Source organism: Anser cygnoides, chromosome 1 (assembly GCF_040182565.1).
Source record: "Anser cygnoides isolate HZ-2024a breed goose chromosome 1, Taihu_goose_T2T_genome, whole genome shotgun sequence".
NCBI classification, from domain to species: Eukaryota; Metazoa; Chordata; class Aves; order Anseriformes; family Anatidae; genus Anser; species Anser cygnoides.
The window spans coordinates 40,155,801-40,178,062 of record NC_089873.1 but is presented as its reverse complement, the minus strand read 5'-3'; the positions used below and the strand labels follow the sequence as shown (position 1 = coordinate 40,178,062).

Below are 22,262 nucleotides of genomic sequence, written 5' to 3'. Positions count from 1 at the left end.
TTCATTTACGGGGGCACCGCCTTGTCTGCTATACTGCTCACCGTTTTCTACCAAATTCGGCTTCAGGGACATGTTGGTGCCTCAGACAGTCCTGAAGTAAAGAACCATTTTCACAAACAGATGCAAAGAGAGCTTTAAAAGAAAAAAAGAGAGCAAGAGAAGTTGCTAGAAATACACACTTGCACAAAGACAGAAATTTCTTTACTTACTTGTAAACCCATTTGAAACACAGAGTGACCCATAAAATTAGCCAACATTCGAATTAAAGCTGCACCCTGTGGGAAATGATACAGGAAAAAAGAAGTCACTGGTTTTGCATATCAATATTATACAATCACAATTTGAAGTATGCAATTCCATTCAACAATATCATCTTAGAAACTTGTGATTGCAATAATTTCTAATTGTGCTGGATTGAAAAAAAGAGAAAGAAGATGCAAACATTTACAAGGAAAAGTGAGTTGGTTGCCCCAACCCTTCTGTGCAATCAGCAGTACTGCAGTTTTTAGTGAGGGCAAAAAACAATGTCCATGACAAATTCTACCACAGTGATTATTCATCATATTTTTATTTTAATTATACTACTGGAAATAAGGATTTACTGATAGTAATTCCTTTATAAAAGCCTTCAAGACCTGGTGATCTAGAAGTGGATCATTTTCATAAGAATTTTTTAAAATGTCAATATCCATACTTGACTTTATTAATAGTCAGCTTATTTCTCACAAGATCATGCAAAGAGGTTAAGTATTTGTATAATATATTTCTTGTACATATACCAGTTCTTATCCCTTGCCCCTTCAGGCAAAGGAGTAAGATCTAAAAAAATTCTTTTGTTTCACAAGTGATTCCAATTGTCAGTACTTATACTAAGAACCAGACATACACTTGCCAGACTACCTTTCTTTAAGGCTTCCCTTGTGTTTTCCCACTCCTTCTCAGTACAACCACAACTGCTGTGCATTTTCCCCTTGCACAACTGCTCTATTTCAAGCAGAAATACCTTCACAAATCTGATGATTTGGCTATAATATTCCACTTTGCAGTCCAATTTCAGGAAAATCAGCATCCCAATCCCGTAACGACTAAACATGTTATACTTAATACTGATCACTGTATGAGAAGGAGGACAGTTTGGATTTCAAAATGGTGAATCAAAGGCCATAAGAAAAAATGATGTTGGAGCATGATGTTAGATGTAGGTTCAGGAATTAGGTTAATGCTCAGTTAGAAAAAATAAATTAAAAAAAAATCACAGATTCAGAAATTCCCAGGTACTAAAGCCAAAAGGATTGTTATAATAAAGTAATATTACTTCCTGCATTAACAGAAGAAAACAGTAATTTAGGTAAAAACCCTATTGCTTCTCTTCATACAACAACATCTATTTTAGAAAGATTCAAGAAAAGGAAAATGTTTCACAGTGTAACATAGCTTGTCAAAACTAGTATTTACTCTAGCTCTAGCATTTAAAATGTGAACCTTTTTTTCTAATTTGAGTTTCTCTAGTTTCAGCTTTCAAAACCAGAGTTTATGTCTTTTCCTGTTAAAGTTCAAATTAGTTTTGGAATTCAACAGTTGTCCAATTTTTAGACTGTTTAACACATGTTCTACTGATTTTTTGTGCAGTGCCTATTTTTGAAGTAATGAAGGAAGCATCTGTAGTAATCAACATTTTAAACAACAATATGAATCAAAAAGATTAATAACTTCTTAGTAAATCATAAGAAAGCAAGTTTTTCACATAGGCAGCAACAAATAATATATAGTTAATAAAGTAACTGAAGAAAAAAAAATGAGTTCAGGAGATGTTTGTAATTGCTTATAAGAAATGAACAGCAGATAAACCAAAAAAAAAAAAAAAAGGTGTTTGCATTATTAGTACTATGCTGTGTTTTTATGGTGGTACTTAATCTTACCAGGAGACCAATCATATCAGGAACACACGGCACTATAAAAAATAATCCCTATCCACACAGATTATTATCAGAACAGACAAGACTATAGGTCAGGAAGCATTATTACCCTCATTTTACCAGAGGAAAAGAGTGAGTAAAGTTCTCAGAGATGTTTAAGCAGATAAATAGCAGATAAATCTGTTTAAGCAGGTAAACAGCAGACAAAAAAAAATTCAATAAAATTATAATTCCTATTTATTTGGTAACTAACTTGGAAAGCGCAACCCAAAACATCTGTAACAGAACCAAAACAACATAAAAATATAAAAGAGATCAGTCCAAATCCTTAACAACAGACATTCTTCCACTCATCACACGTCCTTTTTCCTGCTCACTTCTCAGTATTCCAGGGTCCCCTTCTTCATTTCTCAGGGTTTAAATTTCACATAGTAACAACAGACACATATTCATATAGGTACCTTAGCTCTACTGATTTCCGTGAGAAGTAAGTAAACAAATGCCTTCATATGATCTTGCCCACAGAGTCTTTTTCTATCTAGAGACCAAGAACTGTCAGACAGACATAAAATAATTATAAAATTGCTCTCACAGCTCTCATTTGGCCACATCGTGGATGGAACTATGGCTGGCCTTTACACAGCAAACAAAATAAAAAAGCAAATAAAGACTGAACAGGAGATCCAAGGCACAAAGGCAGAACTACTCTCTCTGGATCCATTTGTTTTCACAGATACTTTAGAATTACTTTCTAATTACCTTCAGGAAATCCAGAAGTCCATTTACAACATCCAGAACAACAATGTGCCTGACCCAATTCTGCTATCTTCCCCACACAGTTTGCCTATCTGGATGACTTATTTGCTGAAGAATAGTACAGGAAATGAGAGAGAGGGAAAACAGAAAACCACACAGTGTCAAGGGGTAAAAAAAATGTCTTGAGGAGAAGGGAGGAGAAACAGAGGAGCATTTGGTGGGAAGGGAAATGAGATTGGAGGAAGGAATGGGAGAAAGACACTTATTTCACCATTTTTGCACTTCAAAGGCAGGCAAAACAGAATAGTGACACATTCCTAAGAAGACACTGAAGCAATCAATACATTCCCAGGCCTAGGAAGGAAAGGAGAAGACAACTATGCTGATAGTCTGGAGATGAAGAGAAACAGGTTTGCAGAGGGTGGGATTGAAAAGTCTGAGTAACTGTCATAAGGAAGGGGGACTTACTAAAAGATGGGCTTGGAGGACGATCCTAACTAGAGGGATGTGGCAACGGAACAGTATGTTCAGCTACGAAAGCAATGGAATAAATACTTTCAGGATTATCTGAATGGCCCCAAATGCTACCATTTTCATTGTATATCCACATAGCAAGCAGTGAACTATAGGTCCCAGAGAACCTGTGTTTCCAACCCTCTGAAAGCTTCTCTGACCTAGACCTAAACCTACATATAAATCCTAAATCACAACAAATCTGTCCTGCTGCAGAGGATGCTCTTTCGAACCTATCAGCATCATTCCTTGAACACCCTGACATGCAACCGATCTGCTCCCCACTTCATTCTCAGGGCCACTTCTACTCCGCCAACATTTGTCCAACCAAGGAATGATGTATGGAGTCTTGAGAAGTGAACCTGGCTCTCTTACAGGGCACAACAGCCATTTATTGATGATTTAAGTGCTTTCCTCCAGGCAGTGGATGAATCAGTACCCTGTCAAGAGGTAAAAAGCATTGGTTTAACAGATCTAGTGAAAAGCAATTCCTTCCTATTCACAAAAAATATCTGCATTCCTGACGATACCGAATCTGGCTCATCTTAAAACAGGGAAAAGCTATGTACCCCATTTAAATAAAAGTTTACTCAGGCAAATATACTAGATACTCAATCAATGACTAATGGCACTACCTAGTTCTGGTGAAGCACTTTTCAATAGCAAATCGCAAAGTGCTTTGTGGGACATTGGTATCAATACCCTTCCCATTACAGAAAGGGAAACTGAGGCACACCATAGTGAAATCATTTACTGAAGATCACCTAGCACCTTCATCATGCAAACTGACACAGGTGGAGGTTCCTCAGCCTCTGCAATGTGACACTACTGCTGGAAAGGAAGGTAGAACATCAGCTACTCCATGGAAATAATTGCATATGCAGACCTTGTCTACAAAGTCCTCCTGGGGAAAAGTATGCTCATTGACAATTAGCCAATAATGGCTGAAATGCTGTAAATTTATTCTCTTTCTTTCCCTGAAGAGACATGTTTGCACACCCACACCATGGTAAAGACCATCCATAATAAAATGAGGAGCAAAATTTCTTTATATGGGAGATGAACTTGTCTAGAAAATGCAGACTCACAGTTAAGTCATCCCGTCTAATTCTCTCGTGTCAACGTAAAATAATATGATTTCAACCTTGATCTCATATTAAATTAAGCTAATTTTTAAAGACTCACTCCTGTGTTTTGTGATCCTGTGGCATTACCACAGGTCACAATTACTCTAGGTTAATTTAATTCTCTTTTTAAATGATCCAATTTTACTATATCTGAATTCTTAAACTAATTGTTTCACTTGCAATTTGCATTCCGTAATCATTTCTTATACAAAAGAAAGTGCCAAATGGAATTTTCTCCAGTAGGAAAAAAAAAATTTGCCATAAGTTTTAACCCACAAAAATATCACTATTACCGTACTACAGGGTACAGCCACACAGCATGGGATGCATCTGACTAAATGCAGATATCTACAACACCTCTGTTTACAATTAGTTTAGTGGTCTAGACTTTCTTTACATTCAATGGACAGAATCTGTCAATTCTGGATGCACTTCATCTCCAAACAGATCAGATGACTTGTACCTTAAAAGCACCATCCAAAATGAGCATTGGGTCACTAGCCCATATGCATCTATCTGCACTACAGACACCTAAAGTGAGGTGAGATGAATTCAACCGCCTTGTCCAAAAAGGCCATACAGAGATTGATTCCCCACTCTGCTACAAGAGTTCTATACATTCCATATATATATAGAATTTCTGAAATATTAAAATATATAACTGTTGTGGCACCACCCTTTCTTATATGTATATATGGCATATAAGGCATATAGGTAAATATAGGCATATAATAAATCATATCTCATTTTTAACTTTCATATAAGAAAACCTGCAAAGGCAGGTATTCAAGAGAGGACCCTGAAGAGAGGGCAGCGTGCTTGCTAGCTGAAGGTGGATATTCTGTACCAAACAGACAGCAGAGAAAACACTTAAAATTATGCACTAGTGAAGCCATTGCAGAGAATCTGATAATGTGAAAATCAGAAAACCAGAATACAAGATTATGCAGAAGGTAGAAGGCAAGGACAAGGGGCCATGTGTGAAGAGATACAGTTGAGTTGCAAACTCATTCAGCATTATTCTTTTAAGAAGCAAAAATTATGTCAGTATTCTAAAAACTGCTCATGAGTGAAAAATGTCACCAACAGAACAGAAATTGTGAACTACAGCTGACTCTCATAAGGGTGAAATAATCTATCATTTTGTAAATGAGCTGGAGTGGAGGAAGATAAAGAGACCATAAAAGACTGACTTAAAGAAAGCAGAGCTCTTCCATCCTCCTACCCTCCTTCCCACCAAATCTTGTCTTTTTTTTCTTTCCCTAGAACATCATCTTTTTTCTTTCTGCTTTTGTATGTTTTGTTGTTTTTGTTCTAAGGGTAGGATTGAGATTCATGTGACAGAATGCAGATGCCTACATGGTAACTTTCTGATGCTTACTCAAGTTTTATACAGCTGAGCCAGCTGCTTAGACTCCCTTTAAAGGCAATGGAGAGAGATGTGAGCACTTCAGCTCATCCTGATTCATCTCATCTGAAAACATGCATCTAAAATAGCACAGATAAATTTCACCCTAAAAGTTCCTGTTTACCTTCACTGATGATACAGGGAGGTTAGACAACTAGTTAACTGCAGGAGTCTATGCAGCAAACATCCCAAGTTCGATAACATAAATCTCTTTAAAGATATTTTATTCTGCAAGTCATGGAGCAACCCTGGAAAACGTAAAAGTATAAACAATGCAGAAACACTTTCCTGAGTTTACAACATCTGAGACAGCATCTTGAAGGCTTGCTTATTAATTTATTTCAAGTAACACCAAGTATCAGTAATAACAATTACATAGATCTCAATATATGCCTTCTTCACTGAATGTCCTCCTTGCCATCCTTGTTTAGGAATAAAAGTTGATTGTTTTGATTTAGTTCAGAACAATATCTTTTGTGACATAAAATCTAAAATCAGGAAGTATCCTGTTATGGGAACCACCACCACGGTACACAAGGTGTTAAGTGTGGAGTGAGGTACTGAGGAGCGGACAACTGGACTACCAACCAAAATTACATAACTGAATTTCTGGGGGAAAAAAATCAATTTCCTAAAAAGCCTCCACTCCCCTCTTTTGCTGTCACTTCTCTCATTTCTAAAAGAACATTGAGACACAGGAGACTTAGTCTTCTATTGTGCAGTAGTGAGTTCAAAATCAGTCTTAATATGTAATAGTACCACTTGTCTTTCATATAAAATACAATTTTCATGAAATTGTAGGAGGCCTAAAGCTAGTTTCCCTTATGCTTGTATCCCTGCAATTCAAGATTAGGGTCACTTCCCCTCTAGCTAAGGGAAACGTGAGCTACTCCATCCTCTACTTCAATTAAAACTTGATTTTACTCATATCATTGGTAGAGCTATTATTAACAATAGGAATTTCTTATAATCACTTTCATCTTAATTGATTTTAACAAATCAGACCACATACAGGTACTCAGAAATGTACGATTCTTTCCTAAAGAGCTCTTAAGATTAGAATCAATATATGAAGTTTGATGAATACTAATATATACCTGACATATACCAGTATTCTTTTTTTCTGTATATAACTCAATATATAAACATTCCCTTCCTTAAACTATTTACTCTGTGCTATGGTACAACTGAACATAACTGAAAAATTTTTGAGAACAAGGATTTGAAGGAATGGTGTGGACAGCCCTTTTGAAGCATTTAGAAGAAAATGTTCTGTGGGCAAGCAGACAGGTGGGATACAAGAAGGCCACAAGCTGTACTTGTTTGGGATCATTTGCTCATTTCCAATCTATAAAAAGACCTTTCCCACACTCTGTGGCAACACTAGTTGCTCTGCAGCTTTCCATAGGAGAGTCAAAAGCTTTTGGCAAAGTGTCTTGTTAAAGACTTTTTGAAAATCCGGTGTCTCCTGACTTCCTGCACAAACTCCAGCTGGACAGTGAGACAGAATCTCCCTTTGTAGAAGCTATGTTCAGCAAGACTGACACAATTATCCATGTGCTCAGGTACTTACCCTTTACATACAATACAGTCCCCACCTTGCTGGAGTAGGAAGCTGGACTCATCAGTCTGTAGTTCCTAGGACATCTTCTAGAGACCATTCTCTCTCTACATTGCCACCAGCAATTCTCTGGCACAGGGGCTGTCTGCAAGGACAGCCTACACCCTATTGCCCGGAGTTCTGCACTCCACACCTGCTTACTTACAGAACATGCTGGTGGGTGCCACCCAGATCTGCAGACTTCCTAACAACCTACTCAGCTATTTTGGTTAGTGTCTCCCATATACCTACCTCAAATTGATCATTCCTGCAACCTGTTACAAAGAATAAACTGAGCATGGGAATCAGCCCGTTCTTCAGCAAGAAAGTCCAATACAAACAATTAATTATGCTTCTCTGCTATACCCTTAAAAATCTGATAAAATCGTACAAGTTGGCCATCATGCCCCTCACCCAGTAACCCTGAGCCATGCCTGCTGTGCATTCAAGTCAGGCATGAAACACCTTAAAAATCGGTTAAGATCACACAAACTGTGTGATCAAGACAACATTTCCGAATTCTGACTAATACATTTTGAATAATGATTGAAATGTATCTCTTCATGAAACACGCTGAAGAAAGAGATTTTTTAGAACTCCAAAATTAATAAAAGCAGCATTTTTTTCTTAAAAAAAAAAAAAAAAAAAAAAAAGTTGAACATATTTTTATGGTGCTCTGTCAAATAGAAGCCTAAGGGTATCTACAGTCAAAAGGGTTCTTAAGTAAATGAGTATAATTTCATTTCAGCTTTTCAGTTCAAAGTTCCTGAACTCATACACTAGTCTTAATTTCTCAAAATATTAGATAATTCTGTGATTCAAAGTTCATTTCAAATATTAGAAGAGCATGTTACAAAGCACTCATATAAAGAATGCACATTTGCACATTATTTTTGTAATCTGAACAGTAGCCAACATGCAATATCCAAGTCACGTTTTCCAAAACAATCATTCTTTGTTGGTACTAACCAACCACAGCTGGATGCCCTATGAAATTTAGCTCATTGGGAAAAACACAGCATGAATTAAAGTGAAAGAACAATGTACATCAGACATGTAGCAAAAATGTGATTTTAAAAAAGAACATAAAATTAGGAAACAAAATCTGTCAAATCTTGCAGAAAATCTGACACAAAAAAATATGTTTTGATTAAGTCACATCTACAGAATTTGTTCCATACAGAACAGTGTGCATGTGTGTAAATGACTTTTTAAAAACATTTTCAACTGAGTTGTTGCATTACACTACAAGCAGTGCACTGAATTAACTGAATCGCCATTCCCAGCACCTTAAAGAAGAGGACTGAGAGATAGGGGAAGCCTGGTGTCATGTCTGTTGAGCAACTGTTACTACCTTAAGCAAATAACTAACATCCCTTCAGTTTTCCTGTGAGAACAAGGGACAACTAGGTAACTACTTTCAAATCCAGGTGTTACATTTAAATTGGGCTTTCTTAAGCAAACATATTCACCATACACACTTACTTTTTCCCCAAGAGAAGTCCAGCCATGCCTCATCTCCCACTCAGATCATAATGAAATGTATTTACCTTCCTATTTTAGTAATCTGAACCATATTTCATGGTCTACAGCCTCACTCTGATAGTCTTGGTATGAGTGCCCTGCTCATGCTTGCAGTTATAGTATTGTATTGTGGAAAGTGGAAGGCTCCTGAAATACCCTGCTAAAGATCTTCCATCTTCAGATGTTTCTACCCAAAGTACCTAAACTCTCAAAACTACAGAAGTACTCACTGAGAAATTATTCTCAGGGAATTAATTAGACGGTATCATCAGTCACCAGCACCAAGCCCCTCTTTCATTTCACAAAATTGAGCACTGTAATGCACCAGTGTGGCTATTTTTCTGTATTCTGCAACAGCACCTCAAAATACTACAAGAAAAATGAAGCTTAATACACATGAATTTCATGAGTGCAAATACTTCTGTATTCAATTAGGATAACAGAATGTATTTGCTTAAATGAGTAAACACATGCCTACAACTTCTTCCCTGAGGCAAAAATGTAAAACGTTCAAATGAATTCCTAGAGGCTTTCCCCTTGGAAAACACATGTAAAAGCTAAGAGAAGTAAGGAAAAAGATCGATATGTGCAGACTATGCATAGTAGTACACAGTGTTGCGATATAAGCCTCATCCTGAAGTTCTTAGCCCAGGCCATCATTTAGTGACACACTTAAGTACCTTAACGTATAAGCAATCTGACTTAAATGCCACAGCTTACACACAGAATTAAACAAGTAACTATGTAATTGGCTGAATTTGGCTCTGACTGATTTCCCTGAATTCAGTAATAAATTCTTAGAGAAGGACTTCATTCATTAAAAGGAGCTAAAAACTATCCCTACATTATTTTTATGGTACAGACTAGGAAGAAAGAAAAAAAAAAAAAGTCCTTATATTTGTCTTCTTCGCTTTTTAAAATAATGCTTAATTTCCAATTGATATTTGTTTATCAAGCAATGCACACCCACAAGTTAACATGTTGATATTCAGCAATAAAAGCAGGACATATTTTAATAAACAAATTAATCTTACTCTATTTTTAAAGCTTTACTTACAGTCTGGTTGAACTAATATTTTAAAAATCAGCAAATATACCTATAAACTTGTAGCTTACTGTGCTAAATCATCAAAGATGCAGAAGAGCATCTTATGTTGTTTTTATAGATTGTAAGGCCATTTATCTGATGCCAAAACATCACTGAAAAAGCAACATTATACTCAAGGAGAGGTTTTCACTGGGAAATCATAATCATTTTCTATTCCGACAAACACAGCTGTTCTAGGGCTGGATAATACCAAAATGGTCAGATGGCAAGATGAGCTTTGGTGAAATATTAGTCTTAGACATAAATTCTCTTGCAAATTTAAGGAACGTAACACAATGAACAAAATTCAGGAGTAAATGACCATAACTAATCATGTTCTTCAGGTGGATGTCATCCTATCATTTTCCTTCAATAATAAAATGTATCAGTCACCTAGACAAAATATTACTGAGACTCCATTTACAACCATAGTTCCATTTAGCCTGGCCACCAAAATCTCTGTTGTATGTTCTGACACCACTGACAAGGACAAAAGCACCACATACTTTTTCATTAACTGCCTGTATGAAGAAGCCTTCAAGGATGTACAAACACAAAAGGTTGATGACATTATTTACATAGACGGGCCATCATCAGAAGCCAAGTAAGTAGTGAGTAAACCAGTGTATCTTAAGAATCTCGTCTAATAATAAAACTGGCTCCACAACTCCTTGTTTCCCATTAGAAGTAACAGGTGAAAATTTGCTCTTCTATGATGAAACACTTACTGAAGTGTTTCCACGGTCACAGTTGATTCATTTTAAAGAAAAAACGCATTACCATTTTGCCAACAAGCTCCACCGAGAATCCAAAAGCAAATTAAGTAAAATAAAACTCAAAATTTGTGATGATTCTCCTTTGATTACTACCTAGGGGATCAGTATAATCTGACAGATATCTATTAATCCAGTCAATGTGTTCTCTAGTGATACTGTATAGCACTATTTTTTTAACTAGAATATTATGCTGTAATAGAATAGATTTTAAAACTCTGTGACTCTACACAATTTATCTTTACCAACCACACATTTAATCTCATCAGTTTGAAATCATCTGACCAGTTTTTTTCTATGAAACATGATGATTAATTTTCCTTTTTTTTTTAGTTTACTAAATAACACCTAAGAATCTCAACCCATTTGTCTAAAACTGATTTGCAACTAACTACAATTAGATATGCCATTCTACCTGCCCTCCTTTAATAACTTTTTTTAAGCTTCAGAAGTTGTCCAGTACTTAAATATTTCTTAAAAACATCAAGAACAAAACAGTGGCACTGGCGTTGTTCCAGATAATTCCCTTCTGAATAGGGGTCCTGCAGGCCTGCAAAAGCTACAGCAGACTAGTGAGAATTTATCGATCATATTTTCTATGTCAACTATTTTCCTTTTATGCTATTTCAGTTATCTACAGTTTATTTTCTATTTCCAGTTCTTACAGTTTGCAACAAGTTACTTGAACATTTGTAACTGCTGCTCTTGCTTTCACCAATCTGAACTAGGATGGGTGTCAGCAAAAGTTATCCTTCATCCTTACTATGGAATCACTGTTTTTTGGATGCCTTCAAGGAAAAAAAAAAAAAAAAAAGAGAGAGAGAAACTACATCTGAAGTCTTAAGAAGGCACAGCAGTCGGCTTTCTGTTTTAGCCTTTGCTGAAAATTACCATTACAAAGTAGAGCTGGAGAGACAGAAAACGTAAGAGCACTTCAGGATCTCCAGTGCATAGGTGGGTGTCTTGCTGCAAGCCCGCCTTTATCACTTTAAGGCATGGAAACATCTGAGACACAGACGCATCGTCCTGCTCCCTGTTGGGGACAGAAGTATAATAAAAGATGGCAGGGCACAGTGTCTGGAGTCATCACTGCCATTTCTGCTTTGTTCGCTTGCTCCAGGCCTTGGGAGCTCCCATTTGCCATTGCCTTTGAGGGGGAACAGGCAGACAAAGGTCCTGTACTGCAACAGGCTGTGGCTTCCCGATTGCTCTGCCTTGTGTCGGCCTGACTGAGCAGTCTAATGAGCTCTTATTTAAAATGTAGTGTTTTTATTAACATTTGTTTTCCATTTTTTTTATATCTTCTCCAACTCATGTATAGTTTTCTCTAGCATGGGGAAACGAACACTCCTAAAGCATTGTAGGTATCTTGCTGTTTATACACCTCACACAGTGGTTTCTGTTTCCTCTTCAGAAAACACTAAGCCAGTATACACTAAACAATACAATAGGCTAATGACTGTTTTGAGTCAGGAAGGTGCTCAAATGCCTTATTTAAGACAAGTATTTCAAGTATCTTGAAGCACCTGGCTGGTTTTACACACTAGCACCACATGGGCTGGAGTGGGATGGCCTGCATATTCGAGTGTACTTGAGGCACTCCAGCGACTGCTCTGAACTTGAACCCGAAGGTTTCACCAACTTCCAGTTTCAATGGTTCTCATATTGGAGGCTGTGGAGACCTACAACCTTTATATCTAAACAGAAAGAAATTATTTTCATTACAAGATATTTCCTCTGATACAATGCATTATGTTCAAATGGCTTTTGAAAGCACCCTCTGCAATCTGGGCACTGACCTTCTGCACTAGCAAGTCATGGAATAGAAACTACCATCAAATGCTTGCAAAGAGCTTCATGGCATTCACAGGTGACATCACAGCTAAATTAGTCAGGAAGAACAAGAAGCTCTCCCTTTACACTGTGTTAAGGGAACAGGTTGCAAAGCCACCTGGTTTCATAAGAATTTAAACTAGCTGGATATCTTCTCTTGTTCCTGATTTAGTTATGTGAATAATTAAAAATAAAACCTGGTTTACTATATTTTGCTATTTGTTAGTGTTTATCTAGTATTTTTTTCAGTGTTAATGAGCTGCTATCACTTGCATGAGGTCACTTCACAAATGCACCTCAATTCCGTTTTGTAAGGCAAAGAAAGATTGCCACAATTACGTTACACTCATGAACTGAGTGGATTTCACTCCAACACTAATCTTGGTTTTACTGGCCAGAATAGATGGGGTTTGATTTGTTATTTCAGTGCTAGTATCTTTCCCAGTTCCTGAGGAACAGAAGTAAAAAAGAACAAAGATCTTAGAGAGCCTTTACGCTGACTGCAGTTGGCCTTCCTATTCTTCCAAATTCTTGCAGAACATGTTACTCTGAATTTTCAAAAAGGACTATACTCAAAGGGTGAGCAAGCCACTGGTTTCAGTTTTGTAAATTTTCCTTTGCCAGAACTGTTTCTTGCAACACACAGGGAAGGTAACCACTTTTCTTTGTGCAAATTTTTAGTTGCACAGATTTCATAACACCAAACATTGCCTTTGAGGGAAGGTCAAGGGGTGCCCCCCTCTCTTCCTTTATTATTATTAGAAATATAGTAATCCTTCCATCATTCAGATGCAGAAAGCAACAAAAAACTTTTTTAAAGTTGTGGCACCAGGTTAAGATGGAAAAGGAAATTATACAGACAAAGGTGTAAGAAATAATGAATTGTTTGTGTTACAAAGCCTGGGCCAGTAACTATCTCACTACAGAGTCTCATATTGCTTACAGGGAGGAAAAAAAAAAAGGAATATTCTTCTCTATTCCAGCCACACTCTTCCTTGCTTTGATTATTGTTTGTCACTTGCCAAGACATATTCTGCTGGGGGTACTTTGATAGTTACACTCCATCATACTGGTCTTGCCTGCTCCAATTGCTACCAGATCTGCAACCAGCACACTTCAAAGCATTCAGTAGCCTGATGGAAACAACTTCAGATATTATCTGACTCTCCGTACTGTCCTTGGTGCCCTTTCATCCCTTCTCTTATCTGGCTGAGACTGCTCATCCAGGGTATGACTTCTTTAGTTCTGTGTGGGATATCTCTCTCTCACACTGTTCTGGGTCTGGCTGCTCCCTCTGTGATGCAGCTGTCTTGTTTCTGTTTCATTACAGCTGGCTGTTCCTTGCTGATTGTTGCTCCTCATGTTATCCTTGTTGCACTTTCTCCTCATCTGTTGATGCAGCACTCCAGGGCTATGATTTCTGCTGTCAATTATTTCTGGTAAGGAAAGGCTGTCACACTTTTTGCTTTGATTTAACAATTCTCAGATCCACTCTTGTGTTCAACAGGCTGTATTTCCTGCTGCACTTGGGATATAACGACTTTTCCCATCATGGGAGGACACTATCTTATTTCCAGCTGCACTATGAAGATGTATCCACTCTCTGATGTGAGTTGAGAGCCTTGTATCATCTACCAATACTGTTTGCTTATTAATGAACTATCATGTTTTCTTGTTTTTCTCTACATATTTGTGGTCCTAGTGGAGGATGATGACATGATCCTCTCTGAGGAATGACTAGTATGATGCTTTTGAAAGAGCCAAGCACTACCATCAACAGCTTCAGTGGAAATGCTGTGAGCTGCAGTGCTCTAGTGCCTGTTTCACTCTGCTTATGAGATTACCTGAATACCATTCTTCAGGGGTTTATGTCGTGAGACTTCTTACATGCAATCACTGAGGACAAGAAAGTGGAAATGAAAAATGTGTTCAGCTACAAGGCATTTAAATAGCACAGTCTCAATGGTTATCTCCAAAATGTATAGAAAGAGTAAGAGGCAAATCTTTAAGGTGACAGCTGAGTGTCTAGCAGACATGGGCATATTAATGGTGTCTAGCTGATTTATGCCATACTGATGACAGTAAAGACAATGAAATGACAATGACATTCCATGACTGTCATTTCAATGAAGAAAAATTAGATGGGAGAAAGTTTCATCATTTCAATTTCACACAGAAAACAGTAAAGAGGGAAAAGAGATTGCATCGACAGTCTAAGGTCCCAGGAAGCATAAGGTGGACATTAAAAAAATAATAAAATAAAAGAGAATTAAAAAAAAAAATCCATACCAAAATGCATGTTTTGCTGGAATGTATAAAATGGTTATTTTAATAAAGACAGTAGAAAAGGCCTCACTGATGGTCCTGACCCAAAGTTTGCTAGAGTCAAGAGAAAAAAAAAATAATAATATTTTTCAGCAATTTAAAAAATAAGTCAGCAAACAACCAAAAAGCCATCCCTGAAACACATGCAATAATAGAAATCAGGGTTCATTGTGTAAGGAGGGCTTTGAGGCACCTGAATATATTTGAGCAAACAGCTAAACAGGTACAACTTGGATTTTATTGACATACGGTTCATCACAGTATTTATATTGGCAGACATTAGAGAGCTAGAAGGATAGGCAAAGGTTCTAGCTATCTCATAAAAGAGTTAATTTCATCAACAAGCAAGCTGATTTTAAGTGCAAGCTATGCATGCTTGCATACAAGATTACGTAGGAAACAAGAATGCAAGATCTACAAAATGCTAAATTTGTTCCAATTTATCCTCTGAAGGAACAGTGTCAGGTGCTGGGAAGAAAGTACAGAAACTGTGAAAAGAGCAGCTATGAAGCCAGTGGTAAAGTTTATTCCTGTTAGATACTGTTTATATCTAAAACAATAGAATGAATGGTTAGTTAGAAAAGCAGACAGCAAAACAAAGACTTTATGGGTGAAAGGGTCTGTGTTTTAATTTCTTCACCTAAGAAAGTGCCTAAGTAAATTCTTCCATTGCCATTCCTCAAGTTGTTTTGCTAGATCAAATAACTGGGTTCAAAATTTACATGGTCAGGCCCTGATAAGAACACATTCAGTGTCACTTAAGGTTCTGGGAGAGCTGGCCATCAGAGAAGCTGAGTGGGGAAGCTGCCATGTCCACTGGCCATGGCTATTGTAACAGTAAAAATGAACCTTTAAAAAGACAGACAGATACAATACACAGATTGCACTCCAATCCACGGAGAAAACTGAGTGATGCTATCAGCCTGGATAAGTTAGCTAACAGTATATAGACATGTCCTAGTGTCCTATTTGTCATTTTAATGTAAATGAAAATTCCTTGATGTTTGTAAAATGTTCATATGATGAAACGATAAGTGCTAAGTATTACAGTTTACTGTGTGATATTACTACTATCATATTAACTAGAAAAAAATAATTAGCTTGAAATATTAACATACTGATGTGAGATAAGCCTCTGAACCTACCGAGGTTCAGCTATCACCATCGAACATGACTGAAATATGTAAACAATGAGAATACTTCAGTATGCTAAAAGTTGCTGGTTACTATAGATTAATTGACCAAGATTCATATTTTCAACGCCAGCTGAGACATTTTTGCAAATGTTACTTGGGATCTTGAGCAACTCTAGCATTTTAGAATATTTTCCTAGCTATTTCATGTTTGAATATTACATCCTACACGTATTACATGCACATACACACATCTGTCATCTGCCCACTCTTAAAGGAATAAGAACCTTTAGTGGAAGATGATAACTTGTTGAGTGGGAATAGCTGGTGACTGTAAGAAAGGATATACCTCTTTTTTAGCCCAGAACGAGTGCTGGATAAACTGGAGGCTCAGCAGGCAAGTCAGTGCTATGCTGCTGCTGTCTTGTTACAGCCTGATATTAGGCAGCTAATGATGCAGAAGAAAAATACTATCTGGTCCAAAGGTGATAGTCAAAAGACTCTTACTGTCTGGAGTAGACAGTACCAATATAGCCTTCCTAGTGGAAAGCTGCAGGCAACATCTCTGCATCACACATCAAGAACACCTTCTCATGAAATTACAGCACAATATTGGACACCATACTATGCAGAGAATCATCATGTGGTATGATGGAAACCACCAGTTTTTGGGTCAGAGGCTAGCAGCAAGCCCAGTCATATGATGGAGAAGGTGGAATTGTGCATCTCTCCCACTCCTTCATAGAAGTTATTCAGTCCCAAAGTTGGCTGAATCATTCCTACCACTGAAATACATGTTGAAACACTGAAATACATTGCCTGAATTAATACATATTCCTTCATCATCCCACAAGTCAGTTCTGCTCTCACTCTTCTGCAATGAGCAGAGTTTTCACTACCTTTTAGAAAAAATTCTCATGCATAGAAAAAAAAATAAAAAGGAAAAAAACATTACGTGTAACTTCAGTATTTAAGAATTTTTCAAGAGTTTCAAGAGGACAAAGACTACATATCCTTTTTGCTTTTTAAAGCATCTAACACAATTCAAACACTGCCACAAAATAAATAGTAATTAAAAGAACACACAAATCGTCTTGCTGCATTCTGACAGCCTCCCAACTTTATTTATAACATTTAATAACACCGGATTTGTTGAAGGTGATTGGATAAAATCACTGTAGTATATTCCAAACATATTCCACACAAATTAAAGTTTCCCACCTCTTAACAACTGTCTATGTATCTTTACAAGAGTATGTGTTTTACAGATGGAACGCAATCTTCTAATAGCTACTGACATATCTATTTATACAGATAGATAGGTTTAATTAGTCCCACCTTTTTATATGCAATCCAGTCAAACACCCTGTCAATGTCTGTGGCTTGCTGCACCTCCTGGGATACTGGATGTGAACTGGTCAAACCATCCAGCAACATCACTTCATGTAGGACATCTGTCAGAAATCTCTGCTTTTCCTGAAATACAGCATAAGCAGTAATATCACAGACACACATACATTTAAAACAATATAGATGCACAGTTATCAGAGGCAGCCTCTATATGACAGACGATTGAAATTAGACCTTCTGGTTTGAATGTAAGCCACCATCACGTCCTAAAATCTTGAACAGGTATATGGAACAGACAGGAACTATGTCTAGCGTCTAGGGATCCTACTGACTTGAGACCATTTGCTGAAAGCAAACTGAATGAAATTAAATTAAAGACTATTCAATGAATCAAAATGTATCTGTAGGTGCAGACTGCAATCCTCATTACCATGACAATTCACTCCCAGTTACCAGGGGTTAGGGAGAGAGGAGAAAGTGGCATAGTCTTCAATCACTAAAATATATGTAGGCTACAGCTCAGCACTCATAGAGCTCATTGCATACATAGGCACAATCACTTTTGACAGAGCTGAATAAATACAATTATTACTGCTTTATTGTGTAGACCCTAAGGCATATTAAGGTTTAAGTCACTTGGCTATTAGTGCCAAGTTCACATAGCAGGTCAGCATGGGACAGTACAATGAATAGAGCCCGCAGCACTGTCATAGCAAATGTCTGCACCATCTTTCGTAATTCCTGTAAAGAAATTGTTCCTCCTCAAGAGCTTGTGTGCTCTACGAACTTTATCTCCTTCATTTCATAACCTCCATCTGAAGAAAACCATTCCTGTGTCTCTTTACAAGTGAGACCACAGCTGCATGTAGAAGTCAAATGACATAGTCAAAGTCACAGCTCCATCAAAGGCAGGGGCAAACCCAAACAACATCCAACGTACTAATTCATTTCTATACCCTCTATAAATATGGATTGCAGAGGTATGTCAAAACCGCTGCATATTTACTCTGGCAGCAGCATTAATTAAATGTGCATGTATACTCTATGAACTGTGCTGCATTCACTTTTAGAGTACAAGTAGATGTGACTTTTTCAGTTGAGAAATGACATGCTTGAAAAAGTCCTCATATTGCATTCATATATATGTCTCCACTCCAAAACACTGTGTCGGGAAAGAAGAGCTTCACTTCCTTGTTTTTTGAAGTCACAAATAAATGTAAAGACTGAATTAAAAATTATGGAAAGTTTAAATAAGCATTTTTCCCCTGAAATGGCATATCTCGAACTTTATCTAAAGTACAGCATTTCCTGAATTACTGAATTACTAGTGCCATAGTATAAAGAAATTCTAGGGAATGCTGCATGTTTGTCAAAAAGTACTTTGATGTCCACAGATAAAATAGCCACAAAATTACATAATAAATTATATGTTTAATTTCTTGGGTGGCAAGGTTTTGGTATCAATGTGTTAATTTACATTTTATTTATAAGACAGCTGAAGAGCTGTTCCAATGCTGATCCATCTGGAAATAAACCTTTATGTTAGAATTCATTAGAGCACAAGAAATGTACCTTTAGCTGATTGCATATTCAGGCAATTAAAAGCACGGGATGCAGGGAAGCCAATTACCCAACACACACTTAGTGTTCTCAGCTGGCTGCATGAGGTAAGGTTTGTGAAGGGAAAAAGTAATGTCTTGTTCATATTATTGTTCATTTCCAAACTTTCTCAGGCGAATGCAGTTAGTAACTGCCCTTTTTTACACGAAAACAACAAATGTAGGGAAACAAGTATTATAACAGTCCCAGTGAGAGGAAAACTACTGAGGTAGAAAGGATTATAGATGATTTGGTTACATCTCACTCACGTTCTCTATTAGTCAGGAGCAGAACACCAATTTCTACAGAAGTATGGTAAGTAACGCATACAGGTATGAACACACACAGGTATAGACCTATCTCCACACTCACATCTGGATATCACAATTAATAAACAATTGTGGGAGTGGATTTATTTTTCAGAATTAACTCATCAAAAGGACATTTAACAATCACACAAGAATACTTCAAATACAGAACACAGAATCAAGAAAATAAGCATGTATTTGTTTTTGTTTTGTTTGCTTTGGTTTTGTTTTCCTTAGGTTATCCCTTGAAGGGCAGAAAAGGAGCATTTTAGATTCATGACAGCTCACTCAAGTTACCATAGCTGGAAAGTCTTCCTTAAAATTTATGGCAGACCATAGCACTGGGATAAAACAGAAATAGCTAGTATGCCATCAGATATGTTCACCTGCATTTTAGTGAGAATTAAGAAGGCTTTTGACCTATAAAGCTAAGTTTTTTGAGCTAAAAGGATTTCCAAATCATTCTCACCTTTTCCCTTCAGTACACAGCCTCTGAGATAGATTTGAAAAGGAGACTCAAATATACGCAGAACTCCAGGGAGACACAGAGAGAGAAAGAGAAACGAGTTTCCTGGTTGACAGCGGACATGCAGCTTGAAGAGACAACATAAAACTGAACAGCAGAAAGAAACTAAAACTACCTTAATTATTTTGTTGAAGAAACACCACTTCACCTATCAAAGTCATACCGGCACATTAAGAGGAAAAGGCCAACATATGTGACCAAACTACTTATACTGATAGAAGAGGGGCTTTCCCTAGTTATGTTACCCTATGCAGTATGCTGGAATTGATCTATTTTAACGTGATATCTACAGGACTACGGAAACACGTAGCATAGAAATTGTAGATAAAATCAATCTTGGAATGCATTTAATGAGGTCAGCAAGCTGGCAACTTGGTAGGTGACAAGTTTGCAGCTAAACATGAAACAATTACAAAATGTTGTTTAAGATCACTCTCCTCCGAGGAGTTCAGCTGCAAGAGAGAAGCCAAAGACTGTGATTTGCCTGTAAAGAAACAAGGGCTTCAGATGAGTCTTTGGGGATTTGGCTGGAAAGTGTCAGTAGCTGTGTATAAGTGCAAGACAGTGCTCAGAGCAAGAATTGGTATGGCAACAGCAGACGCCTGCTCTGAAATAAAACTGAAATAAGGACAGAAGTGCTTCTCAAGCCTGAGTCTTTCTTTAAAGGCAAGCAGGAAGTTACTCTGTTCCTTATTTTCCTACTATCCACTTGGCATCTTGTCTCTTCATCTCCTCTCCTTAGAGCCTTCCTGGAACTGTAAATAGTCAAAGTCTAGAAGACCAGGTCCTCTTGTGTTGAGAAACACACAAGAAAGAAAGAAAAAAAAAAAGGAAAAAAAAATGTCAATTACTTCTTGTTGCTTTCCCTCTTACTCTTGAGCATGCTCCCAGGTGCAGAGACTGAAGTGTTGTTATATCAGATGAGCATGCCTTTTGAAGATTTACGTGTTCGGATTATTGCCATAACATCAGTGGTCACCAGATTCAAGTACTTGTCTCTTCGTAGGAATGACTTATACTTGTGAGTGATAGGGCCTTTTCTGTTTGGTACACTTAGAGTGGCTTATCTCTCTCATCCTCAGTAAATCTTTAAACATTATGAACATTCAAATTTCACTGCTGTGGGTAAAAGCAGCACAAATGCTATTGATAACGGGGTCAGAAACTTTCCGCCTATAGCAATTCTTCTATATAATGGAAATATGTGAAGATTTTTAAATGTGGATCTGTAGTTTAAATCATTCCATAGCAATAAGAATCGGGAATGGGAAACTGGCAATCCATAAAAGAGCTTTCTTGTTCTAATTTCTTTTTATCTTGTTCTACAGAGGAAGCTTTATGGAAAGGATGTGGTCACTTTTTGTGTATTATTCTCCAACAGGATGACCACCATTCAAGTAACCTACCTCTAAATGGAAAGAAAAAAATTGTGAAATAACATTTTTTGGCAGAAAAGGCTACCTTCAAGAGCCATTAAAATTTATTGTGCATAACAGGATAATGATGATGTAATGGAAAGAGGTTGCTGCTGGTGATTTTACATTATGTCTCAATACGATATTGTAAGAGTACAAGTTAGCATGACAATAATGTAATACTCGTTAATCACATTAAAATAATTTCTAAAAATTAATATGAAATAGCAGAGAATATAATTAAAATGAAAAAAAAAATGGAAAACATCCAACTGTGGAACAAAAGGAAAAGCACAATGAAAGCCAAAACTGATAATTAGTACGCAGAAGAGATCAAAGGCCTCAGTATTAAAGGCACCGCCTTTGTTCTGGGACTGCCATTCAAACGGTTTATGGACTGAGATATCTACATGAATAAAGCTTAATATTGGTGAACAAATCTGCAAATGATTTTCCTGACAAACTTGCTGGAAATATCTTCTCCAAACTATTCAGATTTACTAGCCATCACGAATACAAAGGAGATGAGTGATCTCTCATGCCTGACAAAATCAGCATTTGGGTTCAGTACTTGGTTTTATAGGGAAAATGCATATATAGGGAAAAAGAAATAGGGGCAGATTTTGAAAGCAAAGAATTCTAGCATACACAATGCCAGGAGGCTGCAGTTCTAATGCAGTACGTTTCAGGGTGAAGTTTAAGAAACTGCAAAGGAATATAGTCTATTAGGAAACCAAAGGTTCAATAAAATACCTTAAGGCCAGAAAAGTTCCACTAGGGGCCAAAACCAAGTTCTTTCTGTCTATATGTGTATAAACACTGTATAAGTATGTGTATATTGCAGGATTTCTCCTGATTACTGGTAAATGAACACAGCCTTTCTCTCTCTGTCTTCACAACTGTAATTGTTTGTGAATAGCCTGAGCAGCTTACAGACTGAGCTTTTTAATTTATATCTCTGCAGGTGTGCTTCAATTATGTATGTAGTCTGTTGAAGGAGGCCTGCAACACATTCTACACTTATCAACTATGAATATGTCACCATTACTTATCTATCTTCATAACCCTT

The 22,262-nt window shown here is 37.1% G+C and overlaps 1 protein-coding gene across 3 annotated transcripts in view; it reads right to left on the bottom strand.

Annotated features, from left to right (window-relative positions):
• The window catches only part of TRHDE (thyrotropin releasing hormone degrading enzyme), a 211,060-nt gene that overhangs the window by 91,875 nt on the left and 96,923 nt on the right, over positions 1-22,262 (bottom strand). For 2 of the 3 annotated variants that reach the window (XM_066993102.1, XM_013197875.3), the window contains exons 6-7: positions 17,334-17,471; positions 210-275 (exon numbers count right to left, since the gene is read on the bottom strand). In XM_066993102.1, the coding sequence (XP_066849203.1) occupies positions 210-275; positions 17,334-17,471 (204 nt within the window). The remainder of the gene's footprint in view (positions 1-209; positions 276-17,333; positions 17,472-22,262) is intronic. The other variant, XM_066993097.1, reaches the window with a different exon arrangement.